Here is a 24,089-nt window from a genome sequence, read left to right as displayed (position 1 = left end):
ATAACGTTTCGCACGCCGTTATTCGGTTCTGAAAATCACGTGGTGACAATTCTTGCACAACAACCATCTTATAGGGATGGAAATGAATATGTTTGTGAAGAATTCGGCGCATTGAACGATTGGATATGTCTAGGGCGACTGCATGTTTGCGAGCGGAGCTTCTTGGGGATCTCAAAATCGACTGTCAAACTGCCTCCACATTTTCTGGCGTCGTAACGGTCCGTTGTCGTCCTGATGATTTTTTCACCACTCTCCCGGTTATCCTAAAGTTATCTACCCACAAAACAATCGATTTCCGATCGTGAACCGCACCTCGGCTTAATTCCGGAGTACGGAACGCACGCTGCACAGTCACATAGGAATGGTTATTCAAAAATAGGCTTCGACAGCAAACGCACGCTGCTCACTCGTCCACTTCATGTTTCCTACCGTTTCCTACTGAGGGGTATTAGACAGATACTTCAGCGACTGCTGCGTTCGCCGAGCCTATCCCCACTTTTCTGCGACCTCCCCTCCCTTCACAATGCGTCTTCACAAAAAGGAAGTTTCTGCGCCCTACTCTGTACAAAGTGTTATACTCCATTTTCAATTTTTTTTTTCTTTTAATTTTGATGCGTACTGCAAAACTGGTTTCCCAGTTCTTCACAGAGTTGTTCTTCATTATAAATTCACTTCTCTTTGTAACACTTGACAAATTTTAGCAGTCCCTGTTGTCATAAAACGTCATTTGGTTTTCTCCTATCACTGCTTACACTCTTAGGATTTTCGAATCTTTTCACTAAAGAACAGAAGAATGAAAGAATGTCTTTTCAAGAGAAAGATAGAGGGGTCCTTTCTTCAGTGGTAAAACCTTCCACGACAGCTGCAAGAGATTATTGTCCTTTCTAGGATCGTGAACAGACAGGGGCATCGTGGCTGAGATACAGAGTGCGATCTGTTTTCTGTGCGTTCATAGTGAAATCGAATACTGTAGTTTCATTTCAGCCTATAATACATCAAGCAGATAACAACAAAAAAGGTATGTACATCGAATTTTACTATATATTTTTTCATATTAATCTGCAGAATCTGCAACAAAAGTACTGGCTCGTGGATGATTTTGGGCATAACTCATACGTATATTTTTGTTGTTGTTCACTTAGGTATCATTTTAATTCCTCTATTAGATTTTACTCAAGTCTGTCTGGTAATTACTACATCTATATAAATAAAAATGTAAATGTTCGTTTGAGTCTTACAGAAGATCTCCGAAACTTCTTCACCGATCGCTTCGAAATTTTGACACAACGTTGCATTCGAATACGCGCGTGTTTTTGTGTGCCTATTATGTAGATGTCACACCCGTGACAGGCAAAAACATGTAAAAACCTGCCACATGTTCCGAATCCAGCAGTCGTTTCAATTGTAACGCTAGAACAGTTAGCGTATATTTCCATGGGAACGCAATAACAGTTTGCCGTTGCTAGCATTTCCTAAGCAACGGATGAAACTAACTCTTCGATAAGGTATTCCTTATCCCGTCCGAGCGCTGGCTATATGTATAAGAGAGTTTAGCTCCGGCGACTGTTCAGTGTCACGAGTGTCTCGAGTATCACGAGGTCACAAATATCACAAGAGATTCCGAGTGAAATCACAGCATCCACCGAGGTATAAATAGCCACCTTGGACAAGAAGCAGTCAGTCTCGGGGCAGATGCCAAGGGATACGGAAGAGAGCCTGAAGGTAAGCGCCGAAGGAGTTAGTCTTGGGATAGCCAACGCCGAAAATAAACAGTTTCGATTTATTTTCATTTTGATTTAATTTTTCGTGTGACATTGCCTTGGAATTGGGCTGTGTCGTTTTCATCTATCTATCTATCTATCTTCTCATCATCATCATCATCATCAGTAATCTGTCAGACGACAGGTCCACAGTCTCTTCCAAAACAGTTTCTCCACTTAATGCGATCTTCTGTTTTTGGAAAGAGACTATCCAGGAAAAGTGATAATGTGGTAGTTTTTCCATTTGCTTTCCACATCGCAGTACAACAGCCGTTCAAACCACTCTGGTCACGCCTGTTGCTATACGAACTTGAACCATCTCGAGCATCATTTGCTCTGTGCTTCAAGTCGCTGCTGATGACGCTGCTTCCGGCATCGGTTTTTGGTGTCTCTCTTCGTCTGATGCCTACCCTTTGACCTGTCCAGCAAGGGAGGCCCTGCCAGTAGCTACGCTACCGCTGGTATAGCTCTCAGGGTCCTTGGCATACTCAAACCCCCTCACCACGATAAGGTGGAGACACCAAGGAGGGGGATCTATCTTCTATATAAAAAAAATGTAAATGTTCGTTTTCTCTTATCGAAGATCCATGGAAACGCAATAACAGTGGGCCGTTGCTAACAAAAGATCGTGCCCTCTATTGCGTCCGAAACCAGATTATAATAGTCCAGCTCCGAAGAGTTTTAAATAAAAATGTAAATGTTCGTTTTCTCTTATCGAAGATCTCCGAAAGTTCTTCACCGATCGCTTCGAAATCCAGCAGTCGTTTCAATAGTAACGCTAGAACAGTTAGCGTATACTTCCATGGAAACGCAATAACAGTGGCCCTTTGCTAGCATTTTTTCCTTCATCAGTGCACTCGATCTGCTTTAGTTCATTCAAATAATGCCTCGCACAAGATCAAACTTGGCTCGTCGTACTCGCCCAGCGGAAGCAATGCGTCGAGTAATTTCAAATCAAACTGGGGAAGAACGGGCAGACTGAGCCACAGCAAGGCGTGGCCGGGCACGGCTAGTTTAAAAATAAATATTTAGGACTGTGCATGCGCTTCTATTAGTGGCGTGTGCGCGCGCTTCTACTAGCGCAGTTTTAATGCCCGACTGGCCAAAACGGGGTACTTTGGCCACGAAGACCATACTCATCACTGGCCCGAACGGGACACTTCGGCACTTAAAGGTTAAAATATGTTTCAACCCCTTACTTACTTATTTCAGGGTTATTAGTGCAGCTTCAGAAAATATTTCAACTGGTGCAAGGCAATTGTTACACCATCACATTTCAGTCACTCGTTTTTTATCTTGATACAACATGTTTCGACCTTACGCAACTATCCTCAAGCATATTTCATGTCATAAGCTCTACTGCTGTATCATCTCGCTACTGAGAGACGTGCAATTAAAAATTAATGACAAGTTGAAAGTTGCTACACACGTTTTAACTTTCAAATTAATGAAAGCTTATCATATGAAGCTTCCATTAAGTCCTAAGGTCAAGAATGCTGGCGCTATATTTAAATTAACCCATATGTGTTCGCGGCACAGTGCTTAACTAATTAAGCATAGGGACAACTATACCATCTATTTGAAGGTGATATCAATCCAACCCTTCCTGCTTACAGGAATGAGCATTATACTGTACTTGTCATATCTGGATACATGATGTAATTCTGTTATCAGTGTCTCATGTTTGCTGGATTTGGTGGTCTTAATTGTGAATGAAAAGAGTCTTTTTCCATTTGATATGACTAGTCCCCTCGTTGGTGTCTCCACCTTATCGTGGTGAGGGGGTTTGAGTATGCCAAGGACCCTGAGAGCTATACCAGCGGTAGCGTAGCTACTGGCAGGGCCTCCCTTGCTGGACAGGTCAAAGGGTAGGCATCNCGAAGAGAGACACCGAAAACTGATACCGGAAGCAGCGTCATCAGCGGCGACTTGAAGCACAGAGAAAATGATGCTCGAGATGGTTCAAGTTCGTATAGCAACAGGCGTGACCAGAGTGGTTTGAACGGCTGTTGTACTGCGATGTGGAAAGCAAATGGAAAAACTACCACATTATCACTTTTCCTGGATAGTCTCTTTCCAAAAACAGAAGATCGCATTAAGTGGAGAAACTGTTTTGGAAGAGGCTGTGGACCTGTCATCTGACAGATTACTGATGAATGAATGAATGACTAGTGTGCCTTGTTATGTGCATGTTTCAGTGCAATTATATTGCCACAGGGCCATGTTTATTGGGTGTGGTGTTCGCGCTTGGTGTGTGAAGACTGTCCTTTAACTTACTGACTGCCAAGTCCTAACACAAAACTAACTGCTTGAAATGACTTGGCTGCTGCTGGGTGGGGGTTGGGGTGAATCCAAAACACAACACAAAACTCTCAACACTTTCAAATCGCTACAGATGTATACAGTCTGAGAACCTCCTAATTCCATCTGTTGAAGAAATGTCACCTAAGTGATGAACACTGAATCCATCTTTTCAGCTCTTAAAATTTTAACATGGGTACACCAATGGAGTTAGGATAGCACAGTCGGAACAGCAACTGTCTAGAGGCTGGACGACCAAGGATGTCGAAGTTCAAGCCCAGGTAAGGTCCACTCCCCCATATAGCTTCATGGCATAAGCACAGGGACAACTTTACCATACACCATAACAATTTAATCAGCTTATGACATAAAAATGATTAATACTCTCCTATCCTTTATGCACAGATTTAAGTCCCATCCCTTCATGTTACCTGTCTTGATATTTCTATGTATTTCTCATTCTCACATCCATTCTATATGACTTCCCCACATTATCTTCTTTGAATTTATCATTCTAATACATAATACAGGGTTATTCAAAAAGAATGAACCGATTTCATGACGCATTGCTTCAGTTCTCAAGCATCGTCATGGAATGAGTCAGTGACCATTTGAAAGAGGAGTTATCTTAGTTGTGAATAGCTGCCACAGGGGCGCTGAAGTCGTGTCGTTCTTCCGGCAACGTTCAGTTGTTCGTTTACCCTCCGAATGGCGAGTCCTCAGCAAAAGGCGTTCTGCGTTCGCGAAAACAAATTCGGTTGTCACGGTGCAGCGTGCTTTTTGGAGGCGATTCGGCATTAATCCGCCCTGTCCTAAGAACATTCGACGGTGGTTTCGACAGTTTCCAGGGAGTGGGTGTCTGTGTAAAGGAAAGAGTCCAGGACAACCACGAGTCTTGGAGGAACAAGTGGAGAGAATCCGTGCTGCGTTTGAGAGGAGCCCGCGAAAGTCAACAAAGCGAGCTAGCCGTGAGCTTGCGATCCCTCAGTCCACTGTCTGGCATGTGCTAACAGTACGTCTACGTTTGAAACCATACAGACTGCAGTTCGTTCAGGCACTTACCAATGACGACAAAAGGAAGCGGATGGAATTTTACGATTCGATGCTGGAGATGATGGAAGATGAAACCTTCATTTCACGTTTAATTTTTAGTGATGAAGCGACTTTTCACTTGAGTGGCACAGTCAAGCGTCACAATGTGCGTATTTGGGAACAGAGCACCCACATGAAACAGTTCAGCACAAAAGAGATTCCCCTAAGGTGAACGTCTTCTGTGCTGTGTCTCAGGACAAGGGTTATGGTCCCTTATTCTTTGAAGGAAACACCGTTACAGGACAAACCTATCTCGATATGCTCCAAAACTGGCTCTTCATTTCACTGCAAGCAGATTCGCATGACTTCATTTTTCAACAAGATGGAGCACCGCCCCATTGACACCTGATGGTCCGAGCCTTTTTAAATGAAAAGTGCCCAGCGATGGATTGGTCGGAAGGGGGCCAAAGACCTTGCTCTTTGTGCTTGGCCTGTGAGATCCCCAGACCTCACCGTGTGTGATTTTTTATTGTAGGGATATGTAAAAGATCTCGTTTATGTTCCGCCGATACCCACTAACCTCGATGACCTTGAACATCGAATAACAACAGCGATTAACTCAGTGCATCTTGATATACTGATACGTGCCTGGGAGGAATTCTCTTACCGCATTGATGTTGCCCGTGCTACAGGTGGTGGCCACACTGAACACTTGTAAGAGAGGAAATAAAAGTTGATTGTGAGTAGAATACTTGTGACTTGGCTGGAGTTTTGTATTACTTTCCTTTAATAAAATACTGCGTAATAAAATCGGTTCATTCTTTTTTAATAACCCTGTATGCTAAATGGCAAAAACACCTACAACCATCCATAAGAAAGTGACTACATGGATTATGAAAATTAACACAACCTTGTCACAAAATGTTTGGTTTCTCTGGACTTGTAAATAGACGAATGAGAGAAATACATTCTTCCTCCTGCAAAACAAGCAGAAAACACTTACCATGGTACCTCTTACAGCAGGAAAAGTTGCTCAACTCTCTTTGGTACAATTTTTGGCTGCTGGCAATGGAGACTCCTTCGAAGTCAAAAGTTAGTTTACGCTGTTTCTACGCCTCGTCATATAGCCTAGGGGCGGACCAGTCAGAAAACAGCTCAAAGAGTTCCTTTATTATTGCGTATTGATTCGTTGCTGCGGAAACGTATCTACTGCGGTATCACTGCCGTCACTACGATCGGCCGCGCAGAACACAACGCGTCATCTGTTGTTGCGTCAGTATCCGTTGCCACGGACTCATTTTTGTCTTCCGGCTGCTTAGCAACGACAGCCTCTACGCGTTTCCCTTCTCCGGCTTTCACCTTCATGTTACAATGCCATAACTCATGACAACACAAAATGATGTGGGAAGCTTATTATATACTTCGTCATAATGTCTGGTAAACGACGTAAAGGAGCTGGAAATTCGTTCCGTAACAACGGCCACAATCCTTGCGGATTACAAGCTCTTTGTACTTTCTGCCTTAAACTAACTGTTCCATATCCAGGGGGTATGAAGTTTCTAACGGACCACCGATTGTCTGGCCGAACCATTGCCAATATCCTAGATATCTTCATCATAATTATATCTTGAAATACTTCTCCGCCTTAGAACCACGGAAGAAAAAGTAGTGTGTATATGTTATTGCTATTAATTTCTCGTAAATTTCACAAGCTCTGTTTCCACGTCATTGTGGCAACCGTGGCAACTACCGGCAACAATTTGACGAACTAGGCGTACTAAGCGAACTAGACAGCTAGATGAGCTAGACCAGCTAGACGTTGCAGTCTTCTGAGGGCGGTAGGTTAGAGCAGTGGTTCTCAACGGGAGCCATATGGCCCCCCAGTGGGCCAAGTCGTATTTCTGTGGGGCCACAGACAAAATTGGGAAAAAATGGAGGGCCATGGAAACTGTTAACCTTTAAGTGCCGAAGTGCCCCGTTTGCGCCAGTGGTGAGTAAGGTCATCGTGGCCAAAGTACCCCGTTTTGGCCAGTCGGGCATTTAAACTCCGGTAGGGGAGGCGCGCGCACGCCGCTAGTAGAAGCGAATGCACAGTCCTAAATATTTATTTTTAAATGTAGCAATTACCAGACAGACTTGAGTAAAGCCCTAATAGAAAAATTAAAATGATACTTAAGTGAACAACAACATAAAGAGTATACGTATGAGTTATGCCCAAACTCATCCACGAGCCAGTACTTTTATTGCAGATTCTGCAGATTAACCCTTTAATGCAAGTGGCAATCATGTGTACCAACAATTTTATCACTTCAATTTGTTTACTTCACACACAGTATAAAGCTTCTTGTAATAAAGAAAGAACCCCAATACACAATTAACACTTAATGTTAGCAGTTATTATACAGAACGTCCAGATGAAGGGTATCCAACATTACATAATTATATCTCAGAAAGCATTTATGATACACATTTTAGGGGTTACACCATTACAAAAAGGAAACTATCAAAGATTTTCTGAGTATATGACTTTCTCAATAAATTACAATGTGGGATCCCTTGGTGGCACAACAAATATCAAGACGATATTCGACCTTGTTCCAAGTTGCTTAAAGCATGTTTGGTATTACCATAGCCACAGCGTCCTTTGTGCAGGCTTTCAAGTGTTGAAGGTCGTTGATCTTAACCTGGTAGACAATTCTCTTCACCTAACCCCACAAGAAAAAATACATTGTGGTTAAATCTGGTGACCTAGGAGACAAAGCAATTGGTCCAACTCTGCCGATCCATCTCCTAGCCATCTCTCTGTCCACTTGATTCCTAACATGGTGGCAGAAATATGGTGGCTCTTGGGTGTAAGCAAGGCATAAAAAACGAGAGTTTTCCTTTCTGATGACATAAACCATATACGTGTATGACAGTTTCCGAGATATACATTTTTTATTTTGGATACCTTTCATCCAGACACCTGTATGTATCATATCTTTTATCAATAAGGAACTTTTCATGATGGTCAAGCACAATATATCCATATGTTTCTTAGATCCCACCGTCACAAGTGAATACCCTACACACTATTGACCTGTACTTGCAATGGTATATGGAAAATGAATAGGAAGGCAAAATTACAAATTGTTTCAGAAATGAAACACTTCAACTGAACATTTGTTCATCTATTTACAACCAGAAATTGCACATATCTTACAAAGTAGTCACACTTCAACATGTACTGATATTTGAAATTTCAGGATTTTCTGGTAGAAAGAATACATTTCTGTTATTTTGCCTGATAATGCAATGAAAATTATACCCTAGTACTTAAATTTTGCAGACAGATCAAGTTTCATTTGTGAAATGATGATTAACTTAAATGCAATAACTGGAGGTTATAAAATAGCAATAATGAGAAAACAGATTCACAGACATACGAGTATGGCCTATACTTAAATTCTAATTTTTGAAAATTTTTCAATGACCAATTCAAACTTCAATAAAATTATACTGAAAATCCAAATGTACTTTGATCTGAAGAGATCTAAAATTAGGGTATACAACTCTGTAAAGTTTCAATGCATAACATTTTTACAAAAATTTATTACAGCTCACTAAATCACTACGACTTCTGATGTGTCTTGCTTCCAACATATGCAGCCCGAATCTTCTCACGTTCCTCAGGAGGAGGTAAGTGGGGCACTTTACCTTGTTGTCTTCTATCAGCACGAATTCTTGCCTATATGGAATAACATTATTTCGTTTTATGAGCACTCCACACAATAAATTTAAATATATTGCAGATAAGACAGAAATACATACCCAAAAATTTTTGCAGCACTTGTAGTTCTCAAAATATGCAACGCATTTTTCGTTTTGATAATTATTTTTCTCCAAGCATTTGAAGACCATATCATTTTCCTGCATCAGTAAACAATAAAAGGATAAATGATTTCTTCAAGTGACCAAAATCAGTCTTAAGATTAGCACTGAGGCAAATGTAACACATTTTCTGTTATCCCTTAAAAAATTTTAACAAGATGTTGACAAAATTTGCATATATGTAAATGATGAATTAAATTGTCAGTGCCAATTAACATCTTGGTCCTTAAAATAAGATATTTACAGATCTGTAATCCTTTAGTTAATGTAAAAATAGAAAACTTGTGATACATTCCCCATTGGTGTCTTAAGAGTCCATATTGTTAAAGAGAACTGTAAAATATCAGATTTTTCTCTCTACATATGCATATGAAATGCCTTTTACAAACACATGTCTGTACAATATTCCTCTGTTGTGGGATGTGATGCCATGCAGACAGTTATTGATTGTTCAGAGGCACCATCTTCATAGCAGAGAGTAAGCCAAATGTTGAAAGAACAATGTGGATAAATGGAAAGGTAGGACTAGGACCTTAAGTATTCTTTACCCTTTTCTCCTCACTCTTACAGTTTGCTCGGAGCTCAGTCTCTTTCCCTGTATCCATATCATTTCTTCTACACAGGTGCCTCCAAGACACTGCCAGACTATACACCATAACATCCCAGATGACAGTAACCTTCATGGTTACCACTGTGAGAAACTAAAATCTACTAGGTGTCTACAGAATCTTCAGCTTTAATTTTTTAAATTTGGTATAAAATGCTATATTAAGCCACTCACAATGGAAGCATGGCATGTACTGTTCTGTACTGTTTGAACATTGAGATCACAGGTTTCGATCCCACTCAGGGCATGGATGTATATCTGCATTTTCAGTCTTTGTGTTGTCCTGTGTGTAGATGCCTTGTGACAGGCTGATCTCCCCCAATGCAAGGAATCATACAAAGTGTCTACAAACAAACAAGATTCTAAAACCAGGAAAATGGGAAACCTTGACTTGTATTGGCCTGTCATATTATGATGACGACACTGTATTAAACAATTATACTGACTAGACTACTTAAACCCACTTGCTGTATGTAGACATAAAAATGTTGCAGAGTAACTGTTAACATAACATAACACTTCATTGCATTCCACGGATCTGGAGTTAGTCAAAATGACTGTAGGATGTGGAATGTGTCATATAAATACAAAACATATGTACAGTCTCAATACAGTTCTCAAACAAGAGAAACCAAGACTACACAGTGACTACACACAAGGCTATTTAAAGATACATAAGTTATTATCTAGACAGTAGGTATTCATCAACAGAGTAGAATGAATGTGTATTTAAGTATCGTTCCAGAGCTTTTTTAAATCGTGCCTCTTAATTCATAAGGCTTTTGAGATCAGATGCCAGGTTATTAAAAATGTTGATTCCAGCATAATATGCGCTTTTCTGAAAGTATGAGGTTAGCAATTGGTTTATGAAGACAGTGTTTGTGTCTTGTGTTAACACTGTGTACATCCGCATTCATCTGAAAATGTTCTTCGTTATTTGTAATGATGTTTATTAATGAATATGTATATTCACAAGGAAAAGTTAAGATCCGTAATATCTTAAATAGATCTCTACAGAAATTACGGGATTTAACACCTACCAAGATTCTAACAGTTTTCTTTTGCAATGTAAATACCTTTTTACTCTCAGATGAATTACCCCAGAAAATTATTCCATACTTCATTAAAGTGTGAAAGACTGATTTGAGAGTGTCAATGTTACTAATATGTAACGTGAATCTAACTGCATAACATGCTCTGCTTAGCTTTGGAATCAACTGATCGATATGGTTTTTCCAGTTGAAATGATTATCGATTTGCAAGCAAAGGAATTTTGTGTTTACTCCATCTTCTACATATTTATCATTATATACAATGTTTAATGGATATTGTGGCGAGTTTTTTATAAATTTTATTACATTTGTTTTTTCTAGGTTCAGGGACAGCTTGTTTGCAGAAAACCATTTACTCATTTGTGAAAGAACCTTGTTTGTTAACATGCAGAAATCATAACACTAGTGTCATCTGCAAATATTATAGATATTGATGAGGTCCTTAGTGTAGGATGGAGGTCGTTTATATAAATTATGAAAAGCAAAAGCCCCAAAATTGACCCCTGTGAAACTCCACGTTTTATTATTCCCCAGTCTGAGTATGTACTTTGGATTGAATTTGATGATTCTTTTTCAATCTTTTGTTTCTTATCTGTTAGGTAGGATATGAATCAACTTAATGTTGTTCCTTGAATGCCAAGAAAATGTTATTTAGTTAATAAAATTTCATGATTTACACAGTCAAAAGCCTTTGCCAAGTCAGAATATTCCACCAACATGCATTTTTTGATTAACAGATTTCAACACACTGTCTGTTAACTTAAAGGCTGCATTTTCAATGGAAATTCCTTTCCTAAAGACAAACTGTTCTGGGACTAGTATATTGTTATTCTGAAAATAATGGTTTAACCTACTGTGCATAACTTTTTCAAGTACTTTAGAGAAAGTAGTTAGCAGTGAAATTGGCCTGTAGTTTGACATACTAGTCCTGTCCCCTTTTTTATATAGTGGTCTTACTACTGAAATCTTAAGATGAACAGGAAAGATTCCTGTGGATAGTGAGTGATTACAGATGTGAGTTAATGGGCTGCTGATTAGAGATGCACAAACTTTTAAAATTTTACTTGTTATTCCATCATAACTTGAAGAGTTTTTTGTTTTGAGGGAATGTATTATACTTTTTATTTCAGTTTCAGTGGTTGGAATGGTTTTAATACCAGGGAATTTTCTTGGAAATGCCTTGCTTAAAAATGAAATGACATTATCTCCCATTTCCTGATGGAAGTTTAGATTTTCTGTAATTGTTAGAAAAAAAAAAGTATTGAAGGCATCAGCAATTTCTCTTCAGTCCTCAACTTTTTCATTGTTTCATTGTATCTGTTTCTGTTTCATGTTTTATTATATTCCACGATTTTATAGGAGTATTCAATTTTGCTATAATCCTAGAGTAATGCTGCCTTTTAGCCTCTTTTATAACTCTACTCAGGATTTTGCAATACCTTATGTAGTATGCTCTCATGTAGGGATTATTACTGCTCCTGCTGTCTACATACAGACACCTTTTATGTTTACAAGATATTTTTATTCCTTGTGTAATCCAGTGGTTTTCTATTCTATTTACACTTTAGAAAAATTTAGAAAAATATATAAAAAAGAGTTAAATTTATAATTTGTATCCTTATTTTTGAAAACAGGTTCCCACGTTTCATTTTCTAATAGATGTTGAAATTGAGCAATGGTTTCACTATTCATTTTTCTGGTTCTATGTCTTAAGGGTGTTGAATTTTCTTTTGCAATATTATTATTTGCTGTAAGAAATTGAGCATCATGGTCAGAGAGGCCGCTGACTATATGAGATGTAAAAGAAGAGTTTAACCTTGCATTATCTATAAAGATATTATCAATGGCTGTGCTTGAGGAATTTTGAACTCTTGTTGCGAAATTCACTGTGGGTGACAGACTGTATGTCCTTATTAAAGTTTACTTGTTTTTTCTGTCTGCTTTCATTTAAATAGTTTATGTTTATGTCTCCACAGATTATAAACTCAGACTTTGGATTGTACATATACGAGTATTTTAAAGTTGCATCTAGTCTCCTTAGAAATTCAGTAACCTCTCTTGAAGGGGCGCTGTACAGGCTTAATATAATTATATGAGGTGTTTCAGTTACTAACTGTATTGCACAGATTTCAGTCTTACTCCTTACAGTGATGAGAAATACCAATTTTACTGAAATGTAGATCTGTCTTAACAAAAATACACACTCCTCCCCTCTGTAGGGCCTTTCAGCAAAGCTTGAGCCTAACAGGTAACTGCATGTGCAAATGTTTTTTTTGTGCACTTTTCTTGTACAGTGGGTAATTTTAAGACAACTCTACAAGAGCCAAAGGAAATGAAATGTGTGATAAAATTCACAAATAAGTTAACTGAGGTAACTCAAGGATTTATGCCCTATAGCCCAGTCATTAATGATGAAATCTGGTGTCTGGTGTCTGGGCAGAGTTTAACAACATGTTAATGAAGTGTTATGTTGGGGTCCTGGACAGACTCGCTGGGAACAGTCTAAACAAACTGAAAATGGATCTGACATTTTGAACTTGGAATACCAGGTTCATTGAAATGGTAGCAAGGAAATCAGCAAAATATATGTTGGAGTATAGGAGGTATGGTAAGACAAGAAAGGCATTGAACAGACAAATATTCTTTGGAAATAAAAAGGCTAAATAACCACTTAGACCCAGTTTCTTTAGCACAAGACAATCATATCAGCATGAGGGCACAGTTTGCTAGTGACAGGAGGCATTTACTATGGGTTGGTGGTGCATAAAGATTCATGTCCCAACTGAGGATAAGGGATACCAAGGGCACCAAAAACTTAGAGCCTGTTCCTTAATTACCAAATCAATATTCTGTTAGATGATTTCAATGCATAAGTTTGGATTGAAGATATTTTCAAACCAGCAAATGTTAACAAGACTTTTGATGGAATCAATAATAATAATAATAATAATAATAATAATAATAATAATATCATCCTTATAGACCAGGATTCCCTAATAGTTATCAAGAAAACTGGATATAGGGTATACACAGGACTCTCACAGGGAACTATTAGGGTCCTGCAAGATCCTGAGGTGCAGCAGCATAAAGAAGTTGTGTGCCCAGTTCAGTACCCTCGGAATCAGCCTCTGAGGGGGAGGGGGATGATGTGCCCACTCCCTCAGTTGACTGGAAGGCAGTATCTGATGAGAAGGAGACAATCCCTCCTCTTGTCAACCTGACCTTACCAGATCAGGGACCTCCCTTGGGGGAAACCAGGTCTGATAAAAGAAAAGGGGCTGTGGAAGAAGGTATGGAGGAAGACACCTTTCCCAGCATTACAGAATGAATATGTAACATGCATACTTACGTACATATACATACACACATGACATATGATTCATTCAAATGAACCTACACCACAGCAAGGCTGCTATGGAAATTTTATTTCACAACTTGCTGAGGGAAAAGTAGACATAGCACTTATTCAGGAACCTTGATTATACAGGGACCAACTAAGAGGCTTAACAAATTCAGGGGGAACAGTTTATTCTGTCGTACCTGGAGAAAATGTGAGACCATGTATATATGTTAATAATCATATTAATGCTTTAGCCTTGCTGGAGTCTTATTCTAGAGACACAACGGTGAGGATGACATACACATTGGGCAGATGCTGTGAGGAGCTCATCATCACTTCAGCCTACCTTCCATATGACTCGGATGAACCACCACCTTCCAAAGAAGTGAGGGACATCGCTGAATATTGCTATCTTACAAAAAAGCAGCTCATCATCGGTTGTGATGCCAATGCACACCACACATTCTGGGGGAGCGCTAACATCAACCCAAGAGAATGCCTCATGGAATATTTGGAAAGTTCGAACCTTAATATTCTAAACCAAGGTAACGAGCCTACCTTTGTGGTTTGCTATAGGCAGGAGGTTATTGACTTAACACTACGGGCCAATAAAATAGGAAACCTAATAAGTAATTGGCATGTCTCTGATGAGCCATCCCTATCGGATCACAGATATATATGCTTTCAAATAAGCAACATTACAGTAGATCAAGCTACTTATAGGAATCCTAACAGAAGCAATTGAAAGACGACCTTAAGACAAATCTGGAGACCATCTTGCAAAATATACGCACAATAAAGGATATTGATTGATCCGTTGACTAGCTGCAACAGGCTATTATCTCGTCCTTTTATTGGAATTGTCCAGCTAGGACCACTCACGAATCAAGGAGAGCGCCTTGGTTGAGTAAACAGCTGAGTGGGCTTAGAACCAAAATGAGAATGCTGTTTAATACAGCTAAACGAACAGGGCAGTGGGACACCTACAAAGAAACCCTTACCCCTTGCAACAAATAAATAAGGAAAGCAGTCCTCATGGAGGAGGCACTGCCAGGAGATCAGTGGTGTACCAGGCGGTGCCAGACTCATGAGGATCATGGCAAAACAGGCGACCAATAAGGTCAGCATGAGTAAGCTGCCCAACGGAGCAGTATACTCAAACAGGAAGGGAAACACTGAACGAATTACTCAGGGTTCACGTTCCTGATTCCAAAGTGATTGATAATTTGGACGATGGACATGGTCAGCAGAACCTGCACACTTGCCAAAGCAGGATGAACAGGGCAGACTGGAACCTGGCCAAAGTCATAATTAACCAATCAAAAATCAGATGGGCACTGAATACCTTTAGACCATTTAAGTCAGCAGGAACAGATGGAATTGTACCGGCACTTTTGCAGCATGGGACGGAACTCTTAGTTCCACATATATGCCGCATATCTAGAGCCTGCATGGCATACGGTTTTATCCTCATGGCCTGGAGGCAAGTTAAGGTGACATTTATTCCAAAGCCTGGGAAACTTGATTACACCAAGGCTAAGGCTTATTGTCCTATCAGCCTGTCATCTTTCCTTTTGAAAACGATGGAGAAAATAGTGGATAGGCATATCAGGAACAGGGCATCCTCTACACTGAAACCAGCATGCCTACCAAAAAGGTACGTGTAAATCTACCAAAAGCACACTATGCAATGTGGTAATACGCATAGAAAGTGTGATTGAACACAAGGATATCACCTTAGGAGCATTCCTTCATATATATGGAGCTTTTGATAAACGGCATTTGATATAATCAAACAGGCCACTGGAAAGTATGGCACAGAGCCTGCAATATGCAGATGGATCAGTACTATGCTACATTATCAGGAGAAACACTGGGGGCATCCGCATCTAGGGGTCATCTGCAGGGGGGGGGGCGTGCTCTCGTCTCTGCTGTGGGGCCTGGTCATCGACGATCTCCTGTGGGGACTTAATGATGATGGGTATTATAAAGTAGGATATGCTGATGATATATCAATCCTCATAAACAGAAAATTGCTTTCAACAGTATCAGAGCATCTTCAAAGAGCTCTGTACATGGTCCAAAGATGGTGTGAAAGAACAAGTCTTTCCATCAATCCCAATAAGACGGTAATTATACCATTTACTAGGAAGAGAAATATAAAGGGCCTTAAGGAACTGACTCTCTTCAATAAGACAATCCAGCTCTCCAGTGATGTCAGGTACCTTGGTCTAGAATTAGATAAGGGATTGACATGGAAAAAGCAGCTGGACAAGGTCTCTAGATTTACTTTTAGGTCGTCTTTGTATGACTCCCAATTGGTTCTCTTAGGATTCCTATAAGTAGCTTGATCTACTGTAATGTTACTTATTTTAAAGCATATATATCTGTGATCCGAGAGGGATGGCTCATCAGATACATGCCAATTACTTACCAGGTTTCCTATGCTATTTGTCCCTAGTGTCAAATCACTAACTTCCTTCCTATTGCAAACCACAAAGGTAGGTTCGTTACCATGGTTAAGAATATTCAGGTTCACACTCACCAGAAATTCCATGAGGCTCTCTCCCCTTGGGTTAGTGCCGGTGCTCCCCCACAAGATGTGGTGCGCGTTGGCATCACACCCAATAATGAGTTGCTTCTTCCTGCTACAGCAGTAGTCTATGATGTCCCCCATCTCCTTAGTTGGTGGAGGTTCATCCGAGTTGTACGAAAGGTAGAATGAAGCAACAATGAGCTCCTTGCTGCCTCCTCGATATGGGTATATTATCCTTACTGCTGTTGTATCCCTAGAACAGAGCTCCAACAAAGGCAAGGCGTTAATATGATTCCTGATATAAACACAAGATCTTGCATTATTACTGGGTAAGGCAGAGTAAACTGTTCCCCCTGTGTTAGTTAAGGCCCCTATTTGACCCTTGTATAACCAAGGTTCCTGAATAAGTGCTATATCTGCCTTTCCCTCAGCTAGTTGCTGGCACAGAGTTGCCGCGGCAGCTTTGCTGTGGTGTAGGTTAATCTGAAGAAATTTCATTTTGTTTGTATGTGTTGTGCGCGCGTGTGTGTGTGTGTGTGTTGTGAGAGTGTATATGTATTATATGTATGTATTAGAGATGTTTTTGTTTAGTGATTTCTTCAATTGGGGAGGGGTCAATTTCCATCTTATGTCCCTCCGCATCCTCGGATTGGATTCCCTGCAAAGAGGTCCCCTGATCCATTTTACTTTGGTCATCCAGGGAGCTGGGTATCTCATCCACTTCCTCCTCAGAGTCCAAGTTGGAAGATGCAGTATCTGTCATGGGTTCTGCCTGGCGCTGAGCTTCAAGATCATCCAACACCTTAACAGTCCCCTATGAGAGTCCTGTAAATATTTTGTAACCGGTCCTCTGTATAATAGTATAAGAGTCCCGGTCTATGAATAAAATGAGTCTTTGGTCTTTCGACTCAGACTGCTTATTGAGTACCCTCCAGTTCTCAGTATGAAGTCCCAGATTAAGGTCTGCAATCCATTTCAGCAGCTCTTCCTGATTCTGGGCAATTGTGTCCCTAGTCCGGAGAGCCACTTTAACAGGCTTGGGCAGGTTCCTGGCATCAGTAGCCTTCAGCCTGGCCCCTGATTCCAGCCTGTGGTTGTCAATGGCTTTGGTAAGCCATTGACCAGACTGTTGGTCAGCACATACATAAATAAGTGTACCTCCCACTAGTCTGTAGGATTTAACCTTTAAGTGCCGAAGTGCCCCGTTTGTGCCAGTCATGAGTAAGGTCGTCGTGGCCAAAGTGCCCCATTTGTGCCAGTCAGGCATTTAAACTCCACTAGTGGAAGCGCGCGCACACGCCACTAATGGAAGCACATGCACAGTCCCTACTATTTATTTTTAAATGTAGTAATTACAAGACATACTTGAGTAAAACCCTAATAGAGGAATTAAATTGATGCCTAAATGAACAACAGCAAATAAAAATATACGTATGAGTTATTCCAAAACTTATTCATGATCCAGTAATTTTATTGCAGATTCTGCAGATATTTATGTTAAAAATATATTGTAAAATTCGATGTACATACCTTTTTTTTGTTACCTGCTTGATGTATATATAGGCTGAAATTATACTACAGTATTCGATTTCACTATGAACGCACAGAAAACATATCGCACTCGGTATCTTAGCCACAATGCAGCTGTCTGCTCATTCAAATAGAAAGGGCAATAAACTTTTGCAGCTCTAACGGAAGGTCTTAGCACTGAAGAAGGCACCCCTCTAGCTTTCTCTTGAATAGCCATGCTTTCATTCTTCTGTCCTTCAGTCAAAAGATTCGAAAATCCGAAGAGTGTAAGCAGGGCTAGCATAAGACCAAATGATTTTATTGCTTCCATCTGTTTTATGACACCAGGGACTGCTAAAATTCGTCACGTGTTACAATAAGAAATGAATTTATAATGCAGAACTACTCTGTGAAGAACTGGGAAACCATTTTTGCAGTACGCATCAAAATTAAAACAACAAATTGAAAATAGAATATAACACTGTGTATTAAAAATTTCAAAACTTCCGTTATAATATGCGACACTATGTTCTTTGCTGATATAAACAAAGTTAATACCATCCATTTATCATAAAAATTGAGCAAGATACAGCATTTTTAAACACAACGCTTAAAATTGATTAAGCGCCTAATAGGAACGGACATTTAAACACAGAGTAGCAACAGTCATTTAAACGCGCACGAGCAGCGGGCATTTAAATAAACTCCGGCCAGCTCAAGCTTACCACTATTTCGAAGCCCGGCATTTAAAGGTTAAGGTGTGGTAGTTCTCCCTTTAGAGTCCTATGTAACACCTCTCCCAATGCTTCCAAAATGGAATTTTGGTCATCATCGGTAAGCTTATCCTCAGGATAGGTTTCCTTGAAGATAGCTACCTTTATATTGGTCAGAGCCTCCTTATAAGTCCCTAGTCTCTTAAGAGTCCCTGGGTCTTTTTGGAGTTCTGGCCGTTTCTGTAGGGGTACTGCCCTCCACCCTTGCCTCTTAAAGGTGCCAGTGGGGGTTTCTCCCTGCTTAAACGAGCCTGCATTTCCTGGTTGCTGACTGCTCCAAGTTCCTGCTTTGCTTGCCTCAGATCTTGCCTTTTTCAACTTCTGTCTAGCGCATGCAGACAAGGCTTTCTTTGCCAGATGGGGTCCACCTACTCCAGAGATTAGGTGTTCCAGTCCTCCTCCTACTGCAGGTATGTTGGAAGTACTAGCTACCTGCAGTGGTGTGTCAGTATTATTGACCCCCAGGGGAGTAGTTTTTGGTTTTATCTCGGGAAGGTTCTGAACCACTGGTTCGTCAATGCCTTTGGCTGAAAATTCAACAGCAGGTTCGCTGGCTGCACCTGGGTCCCTTAGTGGTTCACAAGAGCTTCCAGCCCTCTGCTTAAGCATTTCACGTAGGTATCCCCTTGGAGGGGGGGTCCCTCAACAGTTTAAGGTCCTTATGACCGGTTTTCTTTTTGGTTCCTTTCATATTGGTCCCACGAGTTATGGGGATTTAAAAGGTCACCACCCACAGCACCCCATATGGGTGGAAGGCATAAATACAATGGGGTGCCACCTGGTGCCCCAAGGGGATTGTTAAAGACACTGGCTAATTTCCACCCCCAGTGCCATGCAGCCCTCAGCACGATGCCTCACACCTTGGCTTATGTGGTTTGGTCCTGTAATAAATGCAACCCTCGCAAGCCTCCAGGACCAAGAGTGCTTGTTCGGGGGGAGAGGGGTATCCCAGACGATAAATGGGAGTGCGACACCAGTTAGTCATGAGGTTGCAAACAGGGCATCGTACACGAGATTATCGCCCCTGGGGTTGCTTCTGAGCTTCCCCATTCCCACCCCTGCACATGAGTTGGTCAAACAATTTTTGAGTGTTGAGCCCTAAGGCTTGCAGCACCTTATCGGTACTCTAGGGAGACAACTAAAATAGCCGTAGCTACCCCCATAGGAGTGCTCTCCCGCATTCGTCCCAGGTACACCGTAGTGACACCCAAGAGTCATTATGCCGCCATGTGGGAGGCTCCAGTCTCATAGCCATCACCTTTTATGGAAACTCAGCCGCCAGCCACGGAAGGTCATACTGATACAGACACACAAGACTACTGCCCAGCGGGATCACAGGGAGGTGTTCCAAACCTGTGTCCCAACCCATCCCTGGTCTATGATACATACCCACCGAAGACACAGCCTTGGTTCAGCCAACCTCACCGAGGATGGTGTCATTACCACCCGCCCCGACAAAATGATACTGAGACATGTATATGAAAAACCCTTCACAGTCAGATTTCCTGACAGGAGTGAATGGTAAGAAGAGTTTTGGCCCAATAGAAAAGGGGGACTGATCTGGTATACAGATGGTTCCAAGATAAATAACAGAACTGGAGCTGGTAGGTACTGCTATGCCACAAGGCAGAAACTTAGTTTCAGCCTTCAGCAGTACACAACAATATTCCAGGCAGAAGTATATGCCATTAAGGCATGTATCATGGAGAATTTTGATAGGAACATCTACATTCTGTCTGAAAGCCAGGCTGCACTTAAGGCGCTTGACAAACACCAGATAAACTCAAAATTTGTCTGAATTGCCACCAAACCCTCATGGAACTTGCCAAACATAACAGGGTACAACTGATATGGGTACCCGGGCATGAGGGTATTGCTGGAAACAAAACAGCAGATCAAATGGCTAAGATTGAAGTTGAACATCCGTTCATAGGACCTGAACCAGCCTGTGGCATCTCTATAGGAGTTGCCAGAAAAGCAATCAGGGACTGGACAAATATGAAGCACAAGAAATACTGGGGATCCTTGACTGGAGTCAGGCAAGCAAAGGGACTCATACAAGGACCCTCTGATAAAAGAGCAAAGGAACTGTTGAAGTTAAACAGGAACCAGCTACGACGAGTGGTGGGACACTGTCACCTTAAAGGACATCTTTTCAAATTGGGACTAAGTAACAGTCCCACTTGTGAGAGGTGTCAAGAAGAAAATGAAACAGCCACACATATCCTGTGTGAATGTGAGGCCTTAGCTTATTTAAGATTATGTCACTTGGGTCAATACTTTATGGAACAAAGTGACTATAGATCACTGTAGGTCGTGGAGCAAGAGCTGAGAAGGCCCATCCCTTATACATTCATTCATTCATTCAACATAGTAATTTATATACCACAACTATAACTACAGTTGTCAAGAGTACAACACAATTTATGCAGTGTTTCTTTTTTTTTAAAGAAGTGTGTGAGATTCAACTCTGTTTACTGTATGGAATAATAAGCTATGGTATGAGCTGACAATTTCTGTAAATACATATACAGTCACTACCAGAAGTTGTACAGGCTGCATATCCAGCTAGAAGGCAGATACTGATGCTTGCACAGTGTAGGTCTCATACTGCCTACTTAGGCTGTCACAGTGAACTGCTGGGGACCCATACAGAGATAGCACTGGTATCATGCAAGATGTGGCACATGTTATGGCTCGAAGTGCCATTCTGCAAAGTTTTTCTGAATCAAACAGACTTAGTCATAGCCAAGTTCTTACACTAGAACACAAAACTGTCGCCCAGTCACCAGGGATTATAAAATGATTAATCACTGTTAGCCAGTATAACCCAGTGTAGTGGTAGGCAGGAAAAGGTGTATACACTGAGCTTCTTAAAAGAGCATGATGCAACTTGGGTGAGGAGGAGCTTGGTACGCAACAGCCATCATGTCTAACCTGCCTCAGGGTCTAACTAGAAGCTAAAATAAGTTAGAAACTGTAACCATCACTTAGCTCTAATGCATACAAACTTTCAGGACCAAGGTTACGAATGTGGTATGAGAGCAAAGCATAATACGCTACGTTGTAGAGTGAGAGATATCTATAAGAGAGATAAAGAGACTGAACAATAAGAGAAAATGTTACCTTTTGTAGTGCATTCGATGCCAATATAACACAAGGAAGTATATTAGTACGTAGATGTACCATAGTAACCACGAATCAGCAAATATGTATGAAACAATTTCTAGTGAAATATTTTTTCCAAATGACAAATGATATAAACTCCGTCCCAAGTGCAAACAATATATTATATGTCCTTGATCTTGCTCTCCTTTACACTACATGTTTCGGCCTCAAACGGCCATCATCAGGTGTATACACTCGCATTGCTGTTACACTGCACTTAGTTTAAAATTTAACATTTAGAAACACATTGTTCCTTTCATTGTTATTATCAACATCTAGTTCATTGATATCTGTCTGATTTATAGATTATTTTACACACGTTAATTTTGATTTCCCTGTAGTAGCACTATAAAATCTTTAGTTCTAATTTTAAAATTTAAAATTGTTAGGGTTACTCGCCCTATGTCGAAAGTGCTGCAGTGGCTAGTTCTTGTTTCCACACTGTACAGGTGTCATCTGTAATATACAAATATTTGTATTATTATCTTATGTATGTAATGTTTTCTTATGTGTTTATATTGTTATTTGTACTTACTCTGTGTAGTAGGACGAGTAACCCTAACAATTTTTAAATTTTAAATTTTAAAATTTAGAGAAAAATTTTAAAAGATTTTTAAAATAAGAACTAACGATTTTATAGTGCTACTACAGGGAAATCAAAATTAATGTGTGTAAAATAATCTATAAATCAGACAGATATCAATGAACTAGATGTTGATAATAACAATGAAAGGAACAATGTGTTTCTAAATGTTAAATTTTAAACTAAGTGCAGTGTAACAGCAATGCGAGTGTATACACCTGATGATGGCCGTTTGAGGCCGAAACATGTAGTGTAAAGGAGAGCAAGATCAAGGACATATAATATACTGTTTGCACCTGGGATGGAGTTTATATCATTTATCCTATAGAGAGCAACAGGATGCTTAAATATAATATTTTTTCCAAAGGAAGACTCATTTATACACTTCATCCATTCCCTGACTGCCATACACCACCATCCACCTCTAAAGAGACTCAGTTCTCTCAAAGTCTGTCAGATACTGTTTATCAACTCTACCATATGACATGTCTTACCTGGCCCTGATTTATACCCTTTTTCTTTCTTGTGAGTAGCCTAGCATAGCTCAATAATTCATATCATTGTACCCTACTACCCAGTTGCAAGGGCAACTTGCTGACTCTCAATAAAATGTATAAGGAACACAAGTGAAGCAGCACTAGTGTTCTGTCCACAAGCCAAACGTTGGCTCAAGCATTAATGCTTCTAACTTACATCTGGAAGGTGTCTGATTTTAATTTTGGCTTATACAGACTACTCTGATGCTTTTCATGGTATTCCTCTTTCCCTCCAGGCAAATACTAAAACAGTACCTTAATTTAGGCAATAACTGCTTCCTTCCACATCATTTCTAATTCACAATCATTCTATATTTCGATGCTCATAGTCTGAGCTACTGGAAATACTGCCTATTTATGGTGTATTTAAACACACCATAAATAAAAAAAGCTATCCCTCCTAACAGGCTGTGGAGGCCCATAGGGTTGTCAGATGTCAAGGCTCCCACATTTTCTAGACAATTGACTCACAGTTGGTGGTGAGGGTGTCAGCCTTACATGTCAGCCACTGTTTGCCCCCCAGAAGATTCCTGGTACTCATTTCTGTTAGAGGCTGAGTCGACCCCACAGCCATAGTGTGGCTGAAAGGATTAGGTCAATTGAAAAAAATCCAATGACATAATCTGGAATTGAACCTGCAAACATCTGGTTTGTAGCATAATGCCTTAAGCAATTATGCTACTATGTGTCCCACACCACAAGCAGACACATATAAAACTGATAAGGCAACACCAGAAATCCTAAACCAACCACAGCAGAACTCTGGGAATAAAGGTGATTGGATCAGGAGAGTGATGCTTATGCATTTTGATTTTGAACATTTTCCATTGAGACTAGGGACAAATAGCATCATCAGTAGATCTCTCATCCAGATTAAGTCACAGCAGAACACAGCATGAACCATGATATATTTCAGGTCCTAATGTTATTGAATATGACACCATGTACTTCGGCAGGCAGGCACAAATGTTTTGCAGAATCTGTTTCTACCATTTGGCGCTATATAACCTACACAATGACGG

The 24,089-nt window shown here is 40.4% G+C and overlaps 1 protein-coding gene across 1 annotated transcript in view; it reads right to left on the bottom strand.

The window, feature by feature from the left end:
* Positions 1–8,248: 8,248 nt before the first annotated feature.
* LOC111872110 overlaps positions 8,249–24,089 on the bottom strand; it is a 16,148-nt gene continuing 307 nt past the window's right edge. The window contains exons 2-4 of the mRNA XM_023865684.1: positions 9,745–9,914; positions 8,904–9,002; positions 8,249–8,820 (exon numbers count right to left, since the gene is read on the bottom strand). Of these exons, the coding sequence (XP_023721452.1) occupies positions 8,704–8,820; positions 8,904–9,002; positions 9,745–9,914 (386 nt within the window). The 3' untranslated portion in view covers positions 8,249–8,703. The remainder of the gene's footprint in view (positions 8,821–8,903; positions 9,003–9,744; positions 9,915–24,089) is intronic.

The sequence above is a fragment of the Cryptotermes secundus genome, unplaced genomic scaffold (assembly GCF_002891405.2).
Source record: "Cryptotermes secundus unplaced genomic scaffold, Csec_1.0 scaffold417, whole genome shotgun sequence".
Classification (NCBI taxonomy): Eukaryota; Metazoa; Arthropoda; class Insecta; order Blattodea; family Kalotermitidae; genus Cryptotermes; species Cryptotermes secundus.
Note: the sequence above shows the minus strand (reverse complement) of the source record. Positions and strands in the feature narration are given on the sequence as shown.